This window comes from Tinamus guttatus, unplaced genomic scaffold (assembly GCF_059628265.1).
Source record: "Tinamus guttatus ecotype Peru unplaced genomic scaffold, ASM5962826v1 Tinamus_guttatus_pri_ptg000580l, whole genome shotgun sequence".
NCBI classification, from domain to species: domain Eukaryota; kingdom Metazoa; phylum Chordata; class Aves; order Tinamiformes; family Tinamidae; genus Tinamus; species Tinamus guttatus.
In genome coordinates, this window is record NW_028289114.1 from 1,237,130 (window position 1) to 1,254,997 (window position 17,868).

General features: G+C 62.3%; 1 protein-coding gene across 1 annotated transcript in view; it reads right to left on the reverse strand.

The window, feature by feature from the left end:
• The window catches only part of SRGAP3 (SLIT-ROBO Rho GTPase activating protein 3), a 59,575-nt gene that overhangs the window by 19,296 nt on the left and 22,411 nt on the right, over positions 1-17,868 (reverse strand). Inside the window, 4 exon segments of the mRNA XM_088534631.1 lie at positions 431-616; positions 4,832-4,894; positions 12,655-12,817; positions 15,164-15,356. Of these exon segments, the coding sequence (XP_088390757.1) occupies positions 431-616; positions 4,832-4,894; positions 12,655-12,817; positions 15,164-15,356 (605 nt within the window).

Sequence of the window (17,868 nt, forward strand, 5' to 3'; positions counted from 1 at the left end):
TGTCTTGGGGACCTGGTCGTTGTCTCAGAAATTAACAGAAGAAAAAGATGAACAAACGAGTCAAATTCTGGAGCTGCTGAGAGCTGGGGGATGGCTGAAGCCGGGACGGAGCTAAGCGTTCCGGCCAGGGGAGCAGGCGAGCGCCGCGCTTGGCGCCCGGCCCGCCAGGGGAGCGGGGCGCGTTGCGGCTCTGCGTGGGGTTTCATACAACCCCCCACCGCCAAGGCTGCGACCAACCGACTCCCGGGACAGCTGGTGTCCCTTGTCCCAGTGCCGTTCTTGGCAGTAACAGGCGGGACAACAAGTTTGGTCCATGAGAAGCATCCCCTGGCCAGGCAGATGCCCAATTTCAAGACAAAAGTCAGCGGACGCCCCAGGGGAGCGTCGGTCCGGGCCGGCCTCCACGCCGCCCGCCTCCCCGCTCACCCACCTTCTCCTTCATCTTCTCGATCTTCTTGACGGAGCTGCGCCGCTGCGGCCTGTCCTCGTGCCGCAGCAGGTTCACGCTGATGTCCCCCGCCTTGTTGAACTGCTTCTCCTCCTGCTTCTCGGCCTCCTTCAGCTTGCTCTCCGCGCTGATGCTTTCCGCATGGTACATGTGGTAGGTCTTCATCACCTGCGGGAGGAGCCGCGCGTGAGGCCCTGCCGACACCAGCCTCGGAGCGGGGTGACACGAGCTGTGTGCGGCCTCAGAGCAGGGTGACACGAGCTGTGTGCGGCCTCGGAGCGGGGTGGCATGAGCTGTGGACAGCGGGCACGGGGGACCTGCTGCAGGGCTGGACCACGGAGCCCCAGCTCTGTCTCAAGCCACTTCTGACCCAACCCTTCTCTTGCTGTACACGAGCCTGCTCAGCCGCTGCGCCAGCGGGGTCATTCCTGCCCTATCACCATGGACATTCCCGAGGACGGAAGAGCTGCAGCCGCCCAGCACGGAGGGAGCCGGTTCCTGCGAGCACCGAACGCCGGTTTCGCTGCAGCCGGCACGGACGGCCCCGCTGCAGAGGAGAGCACAGCACGCGGGGCGGCGGACGCTGCCCGGCTGCAAGGACAGCTCCTCGCGCCACAAACCCAACCACGGCGCTCGCCTGGAAAAACAAAAGCCCCGAGGGCACGCTGTGATCACGGGAGCAGCGCTGGCGAGGAGGACACATCTGCTCCTCTCGCTTTATGCCTTTAGTCACGCTGTCCCCTCTCATCAGCGCCCTGGGGACGCGGATGCCTTGCTGCACATCGCCCCGACACGCCGGGGACGCTGCGGACGGGAGCTACGCAGGGCACGAGCCCGTGGGGCCGCGGCGGGCCCTGCCGCGTGCCAGGCTCTGCGGGAGGCGCTGCAGCCCTTCCCGCCCGGCTCCGCACTGCACCGCACTGCACAGCACCGCCCAGCACTGCACAGCACTGCACAGCACCGCACAGCACTGCACCGCACTGCACAGTACAGCACAGCACTGCACAGCACAGCACCGCACAGCACCGCCCAGCACTGCACAGTACAGCACTGCACCGCACAGCACCGCACAGCACCGCACCGCACAGCACTGCACCGCACAGCACTGCACAGCAGCACACAGCACCGCGCAGCACAGCACCATGCATCACCGCACAGCACCGCACCGCACCGTGCAGCACCACAACGCACAGCACCGCACCGTGCAGCACAGCACCGCCCAGCACGGAACCACACAGCACTACACTGCACCATGCAGCACCGCACCACACAGCGTCGTGCAGCAGCACGCAGCACTGCGGAGCACCATGCAGCACCGCGCAGCACCATGCAGCACCGCGCAGCACCGCGCTGCGCAGCCCGGCGCGCTCTCTGGTGAGCACAGCCGTTTCCCGCATGAAAAATGTTGTTCTGGGAGAAGGCAGAAGAAACGCCAAGGCTCCGCAGCGCACAAGCACTGCCAAATCCCACACCATCTGGGACCTCTGCGCAGATGTCACCGACCTATTCGCTAACGACGAGGGCAGCTTTCCCTAACCAAAGCCTTCGCCTCCTCCGTGTTTCACCGCTGAGAAGGGAGCAGAGGCAGCAGGCCCCGAGCTCCCGCGCGGACACGCTCGGGATCCGAGGCGCGCACCAGGCCCCGGCGCTCGCTGCAAGCCCAGGCCCGGGCGCAGCGCGGGGAGCCTCGCGGCGCCGCGCGCCCTGCGGCTCTGCCCCGGCTCCGGCTGCAGCCGGCAGCCGCGATCTGCAACCCCCTCACGTCCCGGTACAGTCGCAGCCGCCTGACGCGGCCGTGCCATGGAGACAAGTGCCACAGCTGTGTCCCGGCCTCGGCTGCAAACAAGTTAATTAGCTGCAGCGGAGGGAGACAAATGTGTTCCAATGTTCATTATTTAAAAACACAAGTTGTGTTTTCCAATATTAATAACATGCTTTGGACAAAGGCCCCTTCCGAGGAGCTGCCCGTTGGTGACACTGTTTGCTGCCTTCGGCTACGGGAGCCCTGCAGCTCCGAGGAGCCCAAGGGCCGCCCCAGGCCTGGCCACGGGGCCACCCCAGGCCTGGCCACGGGCCACCTGCCCTGAGAGGGGTCCGTTCCTGCGCCCCGCGGGGCGGGAGGCCCCGGGGCAGGGAGCGCGGCCGGTCCCTCTGGACACGCTGCTCCGCTGGCCGGGCTGGTGGCTGTTACCGCCCTTAACCCGCCTGACGGAGGATGAGGAACCATTCGAGCTGCTTCGATTCCCTCCACGCTCCGCGGTCCTCGCTCACGACGCCCCGCACGAGGCTCGCCCGGGTTAGCGCCGCGAGCGCCGCGGTGGAGCCGCCGTCGCCGCGGGCGGCCGACACCGCACACGCGAGCGGCACCGCGGGGCGGCGTGTCCCGCATCCCTCAGCCTGGCCTCCACACACACACGTGCTAACAGCAAGAAACTGCCCCGCGAGCAACGGGGGGAGAACCTGGAACCGCCACGGGCTCAAACCCGACAGCGTCTGCTGCAATCGCCAGCCAGGAAACAATATAATGAAACGGACTTTAATTCACAACTGATTTTAATTCTGTGCAGAACTCTCCGTGAGAGCTCTTACTTCAGAAAGCATCTACTGCTTCTTTTAATTAAAGCCCAGGCAAGTTTCCACAGGTTTGTTTCTTACCACATTGACTGAGTCCACAGGCAGAGGGCCCTGCACCAAAACAGCAACATGGCTGAATTAAAATCCACTCACTTTGACTTAAGATTGTGCCAGCAAGTGTCTGAGAAGTCTGGCAGTAAAAAATCTATTTTTCCCTGCACGCTCCATGGGATTCACTCCCCTCTCAAAACTGAGCAGGGCTGCAAGGTGCAGGGACACGCGTGTGGGTAAATGGGTCCCTGGGGTGCTGAGGACGGTGTCGCTGCAGGACGGGCAGGGTCCTCGGAGCCAGCGGTCCCTTCCTGCAGGAGTTTTGCCAGCGGAACGGAGATGTCCCCGACGGCGCTGCCGGAGTCCCCGACGCGGCAGCGAGCGCGCAGGCCCCGCTGCAGCCACGCGCGCAGCCCGGCCCGTTGCGCCGGAGCGCTCCGGAGCAGGACGCTGTGCGCTGCAGCAGGGCTGCTCGCTACTGAATACATTTACAGCGACCTCGCTTGCCCGGGAAGGCTGCTTTTTCTCCACGTTTTACTGCAGTTTCTGAAATAAGCCTGTCCCTTCCGGACATCCGTTGCCAGCAGGTTGGCATGACCAGTCTGTTAACTGCTAGGGCAGCTCAAAGCAAATCCAAGCTGCTCCAACAGCTCCCATCTGTTTACCCGGTCAAACCTGCACCGTGCGCGGCAGCGAAGGAGCGAACGGCCGGATCCCGCACAGAGCAGCTCTGCTGGGACCAGGATCACCCTCCACGTCCTCCTCGGAGGACTGCAAATGCTTCAGACCTTGGCGCCCTTCTCACACCCAGGACTGGACTGGGGCCTTCCCCCGACATTTCTGCCCTGGGTTTGAGTTTGAGCAGACAGGATTTAGGGAGAGCCCGGCTCTTGTTACTCTCTGTTTGCTGTGTATACTTTGTGTGTACTGTGCTGCTGCTGTAATTAACATGAACTGCTCGTTACCAGCAGGGCAGCGGGGATTGCCGCCGCTCAGCAGGGCAGTCCCGAATCTCCGCGGGCTCCCGAGCACCTCGGCCAGGCTGGGTCCGCCCAGCAGCCCCCATGGAAACAAGCCGGTGTGGGAAGATTTATGGTAGGTATTTCAAATAATGCCATTCACAGCCTGTTATTTAGGCCTACTATTTCAAGGCCATGGAATAAAAGGAGTGCTTAGGAATAAACCTACTGCAGTACAATTTATGTACAGGCAACAGACACAACTGAGGACAGCAAATGTAGCGTCTGACTCTTCCTACCCAGGACAGCCTTGGCGCGGCTCCACGGATCCCACACCCCAATAACTAACTGAGCACAACCCCGAGGGGCAGACGCAGCGCACGGAGCCCCGCTGCGCGGCTCGGGCTAAGCCATGTGCAGCAGCGCCCGCCGGGCGCAGGGGGAGGTCGGCAGGATGCAGGATTCAGCAGCCCCTGCAGAGGGTCTCGGCCGGCTCGCAGGGCCAGGCCCAGGGCATGGGCACGGGCTGGACGTGCCAGCGGGGGAGCTGGGGGCCCGAAGCAGCAGCGCGGGAGCCGGCAGGTTCCGGCACCAGGACACCAGCTCCGCGCTGTCGCTCCCGAACGAGCCCCTTCGCTCCCGAGCAGAACCGCCGCGCTCGACGCGCTGCCAAGGCGCAGCCCGGGAGCCGGGGATCCTCCCACGGGCCGCCCCGGGAGAGGGAGGCGCTTCCGAGCACCGAGGGAAGAAGGGGCTGCGCGCGGAGCGGTGCGAGGCGGGAGCCACCGGCTCTACTCACCGTGTACAGCTCGTTGGTGACCTTCAGCAGCTCCTCGTGCATCTGCAGCCCGATCTCCTTGCTCTGCAAGGCAAAGAGAGCCAGGTGAGACCCACTGTTAGCAGGGGAACACGTCCGCAAGGAGGACAGTTAAACTGCGGGAACATCGAATATTCCATGTGCGTGTGAGCGTGTTTTCCAGCTGCGTTTGGAGAACCTGCTGCGGGTTCTTCCAGCTCCGTTCCCGGTGTTTTTCCGCCAAGGCTGCGCTGCTGCAGGCAGGTACGGGCTGCTCCTTCCCCTGGGAGCCGCGGGCGGCAGCGCTGCCCCGCACGCCCAGCCTGCACCCAGCGCGCGCCCGGGCTGCGCGCGGCCCACGCTCGCCCTTCCCAGCCCCGCGGCCTCACATCCAGCCCGACAGATTCACCCAAGACCGTGGCTGACACACTTGCAATTTCAACGCTGCTCTGGTGCTTCTCAGTGAAGATTGTCGGGGCTTCCTGAAACGCTCCTGAGCGTCGCAGCTTTTGCTCTCACCCCGACCACGACCCATCTCCCCCGTTCCCTGGGCCTTCAGGAGCCCACGCTCACTATTTTGACCTGAGCAAACCCGAATCTCTCTCAGAAGGGACATATATCAGCACATAACCAAATAACAGCACCCATTATTTAATGGAGTTTCCAGTTTCACCACAGGCAGGGTTGGCAAAGCCCGCTGTGAACGCACAGCTCCCGGCACCCTTCCCGTTCACCCCGCTCCCGTTTTCCCGCACAGCTCCAGCCCTGCAGCCGGAGCCGGAGGGATCGCGAGAGCGGCCGCTCCGCAGGGAGCCGCGGAGCGCGGGGCGGCTGCGACGGAGCCGCTCCTGCCCCGGCCGGCGCGGGATCCGAGCCCGGCTCTGCATTCATCCCCTCCACCCCGAGGAGCCTGGGCAGCCACCTCGAGATTCCCACAGAACTGCATGCGGAAAACCACGTCCCGGGGGCTCCTGGCTGACTAAGATGCCCAAACACCGAGACACCTTCTCATTAAAGCTCATTAAAGGTTATGACAAGTTGGAGTTTAACGCAAGGCGCTAAGCAGGGAATGTGAGGAACGGAAGCGCGCGGCTGCACGGAGCGGATCCATTCCGAGTGCACGCACAGAGCCTGTCCCCGTTCCGTCGCCGCTGTCCCGCGAGAGGCCGGGGAGATGCCGGTCACCGGGAGGCACCCAGCAGCCGGACGGGCACCGGGAAGCGCGACCCGGCCGGGATGCGGCACTCGGCACGCGCCCCAAGGCAGGAGGACATCCCGCCCCAGAGGGATCCGGGCTTTGACCAAAAACGATGCTGTCCCACCCCGAACCCTGCCTGGCCTCCATTCACACCAAGGCCAGCACCCGGCCTTTCCCAAAGGGAACAGCGGAGCCGGAATCTGCCCCCATTGCTGCTGCCCCAAAGGGAGGGCAACGAAGCCACAGTTTTCCAGCCTCATTTAGGCAGCAGGTTTTATTGAAATTCTTGCTGTTGTGGACACAGCAAGGGAAAGCAGCACGCAGGCCACTGACAAAGAACCTCTTGTTTTTTCAACCAAAAAACCCTTCCTTCTAGACCGACTCCTTCATCACGCCTCCACCCAGGGCACTGCAATACGGGACATAATTAAATTCAGTGCCACGGCTCATAATTAAATCCCAGGCAGGGAACAACGCGGTGCAGTCACTGCAGGCGCGGCGCTGCTGGGCCTCAAACTCACCGTTCTGCACTTGGAAAAGCACCGAGGAGCCGGGTCCGGCCCCCACAGGAGGCGGGAAGGAGCCGGCGCTGCCGGGAGGAGCCCCCTCGTCCCTGGTGCGGAACCGGGATGCGCCCCGGGATGCGCCGCGGCCTGGGGACTCGCTGTGCCGGGACCAGCCCGGAGCCGCCGCGGCGCTGCCGGCCTCTCCCTGCCCTCCGCCCGGCAGCGGCGCCGGTTCCGGCGGGGCCCCGGGAGCCGCAGAGGCCGCGGGAGCCCCGGGAGCCCCGTCTGGGCCATGGAGGCCGCGCGGCAGCGCCCGGGAGCCGCAGCGGGTGCCCCGGCGCCGTCCCCGCACGGGCCCCGGGGCTGCTCCGGGAGGGCCGGCAGCCCCAGCCCTTATCCCGCCCCGCGCCGCGGTGTCGGGCAGCACCTGGAGCCCGGCGGAGCCGCTCCCGGCGTGCGGCTGCCATCGCGCTCCGCGTGAAACCCCTGCGAGGAACCTGCCGACCCGCGCGGCAGAGCCGGGACAGGGCCCGCACGGACACCTGCCCTTGGCACGGGAACAAGGGGAGCGTTGCCAGGGCTCCTCGCACGTTTAACAGCCCCCAGGGCTCTCCTGCACTGCAGCAGTGAGCAGCGGCGGCCCAGGCCTGCTGTAACCAGTGCAGCTCTCCGGACCGCAGCGAACGCGGCTGGGAAAGCTGGCGGCAGACTGCAGGGAGCAGGGCCCGGAGAACCCAGCACGTCCCTGCTGTGCCCCGCAGCGTCCCCGCGGGGCTGGCCCTGCCGCGGGCAGCAGCAGGGGACACACCGCATTGCGACGCGTTTCGGGCAGCAGGGAGACGCGCGGCCCGTGCAGCCGCCGGGACGAGATGCGGATGCGGCACCGCGGCCCTGCAGCCGGGCACGACGCGGGCCCGGAGGCTGCCCGAGCCCAGGCCCCGCGGAGCCCCGGCCTCCCCGCGGGACAGCGCCGCGGGGCAGGGGAAGGACACGGAGCGCCCCGGCCCGCGCACAGCCGCGTCCTGCAGGAGCAGCGACACGCGCCTGCCGGGACCGCGCGCGGACGAGCTGCTGCGCTCGCTGAGCCCTGTCTCCAGATACCCTAGAGGGAAAAGCTTTCACAGTAACAACAGGGACATGCTTGGATGGATTTCAAAAACACCTAAAAGGCCCTCAAAGGCCGGTGCGTCAGTAAGAGACGTTTATCCCTGTGCTGTGCACCAAGGACACCGCGACCGCGTGCGCAGCCCGTGCAGGCGGCAGGGTCCCCGCTGCGGGGCTCTCCGAGCGCCGGGGCCTTGGCGGTGCCCCCGGCAGCGGCAGCGCCGCATTCACAGCCAAGCGCGCGCAGAGGCTCCCAGCGAAAAGCGGCTCCTGTTCCCGGACAGCCCCGCTCCGATGCTGCCTCCCGCACCCACGGCCACCACCAGAGCCGCCACCGAAGGGACGAGCGGCCGCAGCTCCTGTGCGTGGTGTGGGAGAGCTAAGGGCCACCCACCCCTCCGTGCTGCACCTTGCAGTAGCCAGATGTGCATTAATTTTTGCATTTTCTAACCTTTTATCGGTCAGGGGGCTTTTCAAGCGAAAAGCTTTAGTCCTTGAGGAGCAGGTGCCCCTTTTCCATGTCTCCCTGACTCTGTGCCACCTAATCAAGAAAGAAAATCAAACAGGATTTGCAATGCAGGCAAGCCATAGCCCTGCGGGGGATTAACTGTGTTCTGCTCTGTGCTCAGCAGTTCCCAATTCCTGCTTCCTTGTTGTCCTGCTGGCGAGCACGGGGCTGACCTGCCCCACAGCTTCCCCTTCACCGCAGGGAGCCGACGCGGCGCTCCAGCCGCGCGCGCCCACGCACGCAGTTATTTTCCCTCACGTGCAGCACTTGACACCTCTCTGCACTTGACTCTGCTTTGTCTTACTACCCGCAGGGCCACTCAGCAGCGCAGACACAGACGCGCGTCCAACACGCAGTCATGCAGGGCACGCGCCCCTGCGATCCGCACACATCCACGCTGCCCGTGGAAAATTTGTTGTCTGCATCCAATTCCTCTACCTGCCAATTTTAGCAGTTTGATCTCCATCGGCTCTTCAGCTTTCACTGCAAGCTTCACACATTTCCTTTCTTGGCTGTGCTGCTTTTTTCCAACTCAGCCTTCAGGCCTAGGCTTTCATTTTCATTTTCAGTCGCTTTTTTCCTACATGTTCTGGTTTCCCCCCTCCTGGGACTCGCAGCTGTTTGCACTTGCCAGGACCACCCTCCCAATAGCCCTTCTTTTTCTCCCGTAACACACCTGTGCTTGAGGATCTTGTTGTCGCCCCGCTGTGTCCGAGGGCTCTCCCGCCCCGCGGCCGCCGCAGACGTCCCCTTCCCACGCAGCCCGTGCCGAGGGCTGCCAAAGCCAAGTGTGCCGGGGCCTTGGAAACGCAACCCGGCCGCGGCCCCTTCCACCCGATAACCCGTGTCACACCTTGGCCGTGCTGGGCTACCCCCTGGTCAGACCTTGGTCATACCCTGGTCATACCCTGGTGACGCCGCAGGCCATCGCGCCGCCCTCGCAGGATCACACCCGCAGTGGGCTCCGTTAAACCTCTGCGACACAGATCGCTCCAACCCAACGGCAGCCGTTCAGAGCCTCGTGTTTCTCCAAGCCGAGGGGCTCTCCAGGGCCCCGCGGCAGCGAGCGCCCCAGCGGCCGGCTCGGCACCCGGAGCGGAGCAGCCCATATGCCGCAGGTCACGGGCAGGGCAAAACACTTCAGTGGAGATGAACAAAATGCCAAGCCCCAATCTGCTGATGAATGACCCACCGTGGTGCGAGCGCTTCCAGGGAAGGCGAGCGGAGAGGCGGCTCGGCCCTCGGCATCTTTGTTGGCAAATTACCACCCTTCGGATCAATCGATTCTCAATTATGCACATCCCGGTACCCCAGATCCTGCACGGCCTTTTCTTTGCTGCAATTGTTTGCATTTACATAATGAAAGTGCAAAGCACAAAACCTTCCAGTTCCTCTGTGCGCCCACAGCATGTCACAGCCCATTAATAAATTCGGGATGGGAGGAATTAAAAGTGACATCTCTGGAAAAAAATGTTACTCTAATTTGCCATCAAAGAGCAATCTACAGCAAAACCAAACAGCTGAACCCCAACTGCAGACGCCCTTAACCCTCGCGCCGCCGGCTGCTCGCGCGGCAGCACCGCGGCCGGGAGCGCAGCCCGTCCGCTCCGCGCGACGCCAGGCAGGGGGACACGGCAGGACGCGTCCCCCGAGCAGGGACCGAGCGGCGCGGGGCCGGAGTGGAGCGGGACGGGAGCCCTGCACCGCGATGCCTCTGTGCCCTGCACGGGCCTGAACCCAAACACTGCCAAAACACTGCAGGGAAACGGGAAGAGCCGCTGCAGATCCGCGCACAAGAGGATAAAGCAACGACCTGCCTGTCCCCAGGAGCGTCGGCCTCCCTAGCCGCATTAGGGCAAGGATGGCACAAAACAAGCCTTAGCAGTGATTTAGCTGATCATTATTTCCATGAACACCACGTGAGTCGTGCCACAATGCCAACCTCCGGGGACGGGCGCAGGGAAACCGCGGATCCGCGCAGCCCATCCGAGCAGCCCCTTCCGAGGAGAGGCAGGGGCTGCCCCGGGCGGCCGCAGCGGCCTCCGCGTCACGGGCGGCTCCCGGGGAGGCAGGAGCGAGGAGGGGGATCTCCATAAAATAAAAGCATCTTGTCTTAAAGCTAAACTCGAATTCAGAAAGGAAGGGGGAGGAAGCAAACACAAAGAAATAAGCCCACTGAATGCAAGAAATCTTCCATCATCTTGTCTTGGTGGACTGACTTACGGGGAAAATTCCTGAAATGTTGTATTTATGCCCTTGCCCGAATGCCCTGAATTGGATGTGTCCTACTGGAGTTTAAAGTGACATATACCACGCAGGGTCTCAGGAGAGGCATGCAGAGAGCCTCACTGTGCAGCTCAACACAGGTTCCACAGAAAAATGCACCTAGCAGGGAGACACTGACACTGAATTAGAACAGACTTAACCAATAAATCTCAACCTGCCCAATTTCTGGAGGCCACAGGGAAGGGGAAAGGGACACTATCCCATATCAGATCAGCAGCCCAAATCTCCTCTTAAGGTTTAATTTCTAGGTCAAATCCATAGAGGCTCTGCCCATGAAACTATCACATTAAGTTTGCTCTCTAGTTAACTAAAACTTTAAGATATTAACTGTTTTTTGCACATTTCTACTATTCAGAAAATGAACTATAGCAATAGCAATAGATCCAAGAAGGACAGAGACAGAGAAAAGGCCCATCCAGCCCGGGCAGTGTCACCAGGGCCACCGTGAGCAGGTGCCTAGGAGAGGAGGGAGGGACAAGGACAAGTGACCCGTCCCTGGGCAGGTTGGGGCTTCCAGGGATTCCCAGCTCCAACCTGCAGCCGTGAGCGGCTGTGGGAAGGTAACTCCTTCCACAGGACCTTTGTCCAACTGCTTCAAGACCCGAGCTACACACTTGGCATTCAAAATCATCCTGGGACAAAACCCGGCCATCCACCGTGCTCTGCTATAATACAATGTGTATGTAATACTAATGATGCAAGAAAGAATTCCTTTTTACCTTTTCTTTCAGTCTGGTGCCTGCTGACATCCACAGCTTACACTGTATCAGCAAAACTGGAGTCCTGGCTTCTAAACTGCTCGTGACCCTTTGGAGCTGCTCTGCAGAGCTGCAGCCTGCCCGGCTGCAGGACCCACCTCCCCGGGGACTGCGGGGTCCCCGCGAGGCTCCGATGCCATTCCCAGCCTCAGGAACCCCGAATAACTCTGCATCATGCGGACTCTGTCAGCTCACTACTCATCTCTCTTCCAAATGACCCATTAAGAACTGCTCTGCTACTCCCTTTGCTTTGCTTCCTGTCCTTCAGCCAGTCATTAATCCCCATAACTACTCATTGCTCAACAGTTTCTTTGCTTTAAGAACTTTAGGGAAGTCCCTTTTCCAAAGGCTTTAAGTCATTGAAGATATCATGGCCACTCACCCCCCTGATCGCTGACTCCTCTGAAAAAGCCATTAGATTTCCCAGGCAGGATTTTTCTCTTCAGAAAGCTCCACTGATTCTTCCCTTTAGCTGCCTGAACGTCTGCTAGTTCTGCTCTTACTAAAGCCTGCCCTAACAGCCTGTTTTTAAGTCAGATGTGCTGATCAGAGCTCTGAAAAGCCCTTCAGGAGTCTTTAAAAAAAGGCACCGCACTTTCCACCTTCCATTTCTCCGGCACCCACGGCAATTTAAGCACTACGTTACGCATCATGGCCAGTCATTTGACCATTTTCTATCTCAGTTTCTTGAACACTGCTGTGTCAGTATTATCTGGAAGGCAAGATAAACGGCAATGTGAGCACGGATCTGCTCCAAAACAGCTACTGACAACTCAGCTGGAGCAGATTCTCCAGGCCGGCTCCCCCCAAAAGCAAATCTCCAGCCCAAGCTTTTCCATAACAAATGCTGGGATAAACAATTCAGATATTTGCCATCACATCTCATTCCTTTTTTGTCCCTCAGTCCCCTTCTCATTCCACGCCCACTTTCTTTCCTGGTATTTTGGGCAGTTTTTGCTTGCTTTCATGCTTTTAGTGAGTTGTCCCTGAAAACCTCCCCGGGTCTAACTGTTCCAGGTTTGGACATTTTCCCTTCCCGGAGCTGGAGCTGCTCACGGGCACGACGAGCTCCATCCCGAGAGGCCGGGGAGCCGCTCGGCCGCGCCGGCCCTGCGCCCTCGCGCTGCGCGGCAGGGACCCCGGCCAGGGCTCGCGCCGCGGTCCGGGCGCAGCGTCGGCTCCGCTGCCGTCGCCAGCCGCCTCCCCGCACCGGCGTCACCAGGCCCTGCTCCTCCCCGCCGCGTTTGGGGTCTGCATTTGCACGAAGACACTTCAGATATTGTTTTATAACCCCTGCACACTCCCACAACAACAACATGGCTAAGCTCAGTGCCAGGGCTCTAAGTGCCCGGTAGGCACTTCCACCCTCAAACAGCCTCCGCTTTGTGCGGAAAGGCACAGGAAATTCCCGGGTTTTGAGGAAACCCTACGGACGGGGCCTGGCTGAGCAGAAGCCCATTCATTACCTTTTTAAAGAGCCTGATGACATCCTCGCTGATCTGCGAGAGCCGCACGATGACATTGTTCATGAAGATGTCGTTGAGCGTGGCGTGATCCCTGCTCTCCCGCCGGGTCTGCGTCAGGACCAGGTACCAGCAGTTCACGGGGGAAAGCAGGTGCTGGTCCTTCCTGCGGAAACGGGAAGAAAAGTCCAAAAGGCCCCGTGAACCACTGAGGAAGCGGACCGGGGCATTGCACAGCTCTCTGCACTGCAGCACGGCTGCCCTCGGGCTCACGGGACGGGTTTGCACAGCCGCTCGCAGCAGACGCAGGGAATTCGGTTCCTCGCGACCCGGATGGGGTCTGCAGCGGGTTCGGGGTCGAATGTGCTGGCCACGGCACAGCAAACACGTAACGGGCACTGTGCTTACCCAGACCAGGAATGATCTATCCTGAACGGGGCGGCACGGCCAGCGCGTCCCAGCTGCGCTGGCCCCTTCGAGCCGCACTCTCCAGTGCTGCTGTGGGGGAACAACCTGCTTTTCTTTAAGCTCCATCTCCTCCCGTGTTGCACCGAGACCTGCTTTTATGAAACAACAAAATCTCCATCCCTGTAGGGCAAGGAGACACGAGCACATTCTCCTGGAGGAAAAGAGGGCATTTTTTCCCAATTCGTACAGCACATGTTCGTATGAGCTTCTGGCCTCCAGGGCCTCAGATGCTTTGTTGGACTCGCTCAGTTAAAGCAGATTTACAGTCCCAGAAGTTAGAGTTTTAGGATGTAACATGAAAGGCTAATACAGAAAAACAGGAGGAGCTCAGCAGTGAACTGCTTCTGGCGCTGGCATCTGTGTCACAGTTGGGAGACAAAACAGGGAGCGATCGGCAGCAGCCACCGGGAGAGCAGGAGCTGCGGGAAGGGCAGCCCGAGCTCTGCAGCGCCGGGGGCTGCCCAGGCCCGCGGCCTCCCCCGGAGCCGGCGCAGGGAGAGCAGGGAACGGGCCCTTCCCCGGGATGAGACGGAGAATCAGGACGGCACGGGAAGAAGCAACAGCAAACCAGACAGACAGCACGTAAAGAAAACAGCTTGATTTGGTTACGTCCATTTTCCACTCTCTCTGCGGATTCCTCATATTTAATAATATATTATTGCAATCAATATAACATAATGATCTATCACATCCATTTAAAAACTGATGGAGGTGTTTGGAAGCTCAGTGCTGATGGAGCATCCCGGGCCCCGCCGCAGCCCGGGGAGGCGGCGCGGCAGCGGGCGCCGCGGGCACCGCCGCGCTCCCACCGACCGCACACGAGAACGGCAACGCAGCAAAACTGTGACCAGAAGGGGCTAAAAGGTCGAGAGGGTCCCCTAGGCTAGGCCAGGGAAGCAAGGAACGCCTTCCATCGCTGCGGGTCCCTGCAGCTCGGCACTGGCTTTTTGCCCTCCTTTTCTCCTCGCTCTGTTCTATCAACGTGGCTGCGCTTGGCTTTTGGCAAAGAGCCCGCGGCCGCGCAAGCTGCAATGCTGCGTTTTGTCCACTGAGCTGCACGGGAAGCAATCTGCCTGCTGAAGCGCCTCGGCTGTTCCCAGCGCTGACACGCAAAGCCTGGGCCCAACATGAGCATCCTCACGTGTTCTGGGCTCTCCACCCAACGCACGGGCAGACACGGGGACCGCGGCGCAGGGCTGCCCAGGCCGCGGGAGAAGCCCCCGGAGCCCCCGTGTCACCAGAGAGGGGGCCTGGCCACGCTCGCCCACTTGGACTGCAACACCCGGAACGCTGACGGCAGAGGGACTCAGAAAAACCGCCTTTTGAGGGCAATTTCCATGAGAAAGGGCAATGAGAAGCGCATGCCACAGCACGGGCATTCCCAAGGCAGCCGGGGAGCGCAGCGCGCCGGAGCCCGTGGCAGCGCGGGCACGAGGCCTCTGGAGAGGCGGCTCCCGCGGAGCGGGACGGGGAGGGCGCAGCGAGGCGGGTGCCATCACCATCCGCGGCGTCAGTGCCACTCGGAGCCCTGGGCACGGGGTGTTGGACCCAGCCCCGCGGCGCTGCCAGGCGCAGAGCTCCCCGCGGGTCCCACGGCCACGGCGAGGAGAGCCCGAGCGCCCTGGCACAGCCCGCGGGGCTCCCAGCGCGCGGGCGGGCACTTCCCTGGCCCCGGGATCTCCAACCCCTGCCCCAGGACCCTCATCGTGGAGACAGGGCAACCAAGGCAGCAGAAAGCAGCCCTCAGCTGCGGGGAGAACAAACAGCACCGACGGCGATGCCTTCGAGGGGACTCCTGCGTGAGGCCACAGCAAACCCGGCCTCGCTGCAGAGCCCGAGTAAACAGATTAAATGGGAATAAATAGGATTTAGTAACGCAGCAGCAGCAGGAATCGCTGCCTTTGCCGACAGAATGGCAAAACAGGCGCGAGGGGCTAGAGAAGGGGCAGTGAGGAGCAGGGAAGAGAGGGCAGAGAGGAAAGAGAAGGATAAAAGCTCCAGCGAGGAGCCGGAAAGGCCCCGTTTGGCGCGGGACGGCGCTTACTTGAACTGGTGCTCCCTGGAGCTGCGGATCTTGGAGGAGAAGCGCTCCGCCAGCTTCTCCAGGCTCCGCGAGTACTCCAGCTCGATCTCGGCTTTCCGGCGGAAGAATTCCTGCAGGTCCTGCAGCAGCTGCAGCCGCGACTCCGACTGCTGCTCCAGGCATTTGAACTGCTCCACGAGCTGGCTGCGGATCTCTGCGTGCACACAGGGAGAGAGGGACAGAGCGTGAGCGCCGCCGCCACGGGGCACCCACTTGCCTTCCAGGACTCTTCGAGTCAACGGAAGCGTTTTTCCAAATGAGTGCCAAAGAATTTCATTCACTGGTCGCGTCTGAAACACTTGGTCCTGGTCAAAAGGAACAGTTGCATGAGTGCACAGAAAGGACCCCAGGGCTCGGCACTCGCTTTCTCGCAGCGGCAACGCAGCGCTGCCATTACCTGGTGTCTCCTGGAACACCGCGCGCCGCACGCAGACCCAGGGCAGCGCTCACGAACAAGCATGAAGACCTGCTGGAGAAGCCATAGCGAACCCAAGACCATGACAAATGCCGCTTCTGTCCCGCTCACGTCCCCAGACACCCCTGGGTTAATTGGTAAATCGGGTCTCCCCTTCACCAGAGGGCTGATACCAGAGCGGGGCTGGTACCGGAGCGGGGCTCGTACCGCGGTGGGGCTGGTAGCAGAGCGGGGCTGGCCCTGCAGTGGGGCAGGGACCGCAGCGGGGCAGGGACCGCAATGGGGCTGGCCCTGCAGTGGGGCAGGTACCCCAGTGGGGCAGGTACCCCAGTGGGGCAGGTACCCCAGTGGGGCAGGTAGCGCAGCGGGGCCGTCCCTCCGCCTCCTCCCAAGCCCCGTGGCCGCCCGCGGGACGGGACGCAGCGGTGCCGCTTCCCGACAGCCCCTCTTGGAGCCTTCCCGCTCCCCTGCTGCCGGCCGCTTCCTGCCCACACAGGGGCCGTGGAAACGGCGCCACATCCCAGATGGATTTTACATTCCCGTTCCTGCTGGTGCCAACACGGGACCTGCTCTGCAGCTCTCCGCTTTGCGGAGCAAGCTGGAAATAGATTTTTTAACACAAATTTGATCTCCAGCTCTCTCCTTGCAGCAGATTACAGCCCGAGGAGTTTTCTAGAACAGTCCTTGGCAACAGGCACAGTGCTCCGAAACGCAGGGAACAGCGATATCCTCCCGAGTCCTTCCCGTTCCTGCCTCCCCTCATTCCCTGCCGGAGCTGAGCTCCCGCGGGCACCGCGGTCGCCTTCGCCCCCGCACGTCCTGCGCTGGCCCCGCTGCCGCGACGGCAGAGCCTCCCCCGCCGAGACCCCTGCCCAAGGGCGCAGGGCTGCGGGGTGGGATAGCGGAGCGGAGAGCAGAGCCACGGGGCAGGGAGCCGCGGGGCAGGGCAGGGATCCTGGTACATGGAGCGCAGGGAGCCGCGGGGCAGGGAGCCGTGGGGCAGGACAGGGATCCTGGTACATGGAGCGCAGGGAGCCGCGGGGCAGGACGGGGAGCCCGGCACACGAACGCGGCGCCAACGGCGCGAGCCGCGCGCGGGGAAGGGCTGGGGACCCTGCTCAGCCAGCAGAGCCGCGAGGAGGCTGCCGCTTGGGCAGCCCCGCAAGGGAATCGTGCGAGGAACCTGGAAAGGAAATCTCAGCACAGCTATTCAGGAGCTAATTCAAGGAAATGAGAGCAGAAATGAGATACAACTGCTGTTTACAGATCCAACGGGAGGAGAAACAGCCCCGAGAAAGGAGCCGTTAAAGCTAAACAGCCCCAAGAAAGAAGCTGTTAAAGCTAAAGAAAGAGTATTCGCTAGGATAAATGGACACAAACCAGGCGCCTGGGGGAGAAAGCAGAAAATCCCCAAGACATTGGGTCAGCAGTAGGACGGGGTGAAAAGCAGCAGGAAGGGGAAGAGGACACAGTGCCTGGGGCTGGATCTGGGCCTGCGCGTGGTCCTGAGTGTCCTGCAGGCCGCGGAGCCGGCGGGTCATGTGGATGTTACACATAACCTGACCTGAGCAACCAAAAACACGCACCAGAACGACCGCAGCCCACGGGACGGGCACGGAGAGGCCGGGCTGTCATCCCGAGGGAGCCGGGAGCCCACACTCCCGGGTGTGCCAATGGAAGCGAAGCTTGGGAGGCGCCTGCACGCGGCGGCTCCCGAGGCTGGTCTGGCAGCGCGGCCGGCCGCGCGCGTCACAGCTCCCTCCGGCCGCGCGGTCATCGGCGCCGCCTCCGCGCTCCTTCCAGGCGGACTCTCCTCCGGATGATGCGGCGCTCTGGGAAGCGCACCGCGCCCTGGGACACCGCGGCCAGCCGGCACGTCCGCTCTGGAAGCAGCACGCGGCAGCGGGGAGGGCAGGACGAGCGCAGCGCGCGCGGCCGCAGCGCAGCGCTCACGCGAGCGGAGCTCGTGCTCCGGCCCCCGGCAGCGACGGCGCTGAGACAACCCCGTTCCCCAGACGCGGTTTTGTGGAGGCCGGACGCTCGAGGCCCTGCCCGCGGGGACCTGCTCGGCGCACGGCCGCGCAGGGGCCTCTCCCCGGCACGAGGGACCCGCTCTGGCGGCAGCTTCTGGCCTCCCACAACCCGCCTCTCCCTGCCGGAGACCTCCGAAATCCCACGGAACAGGCGTTCCTCACCAACGGCCTTCAGCAGGACTCCTAACGGAGCCTTTCACCAAACTAATCAGCCAGGC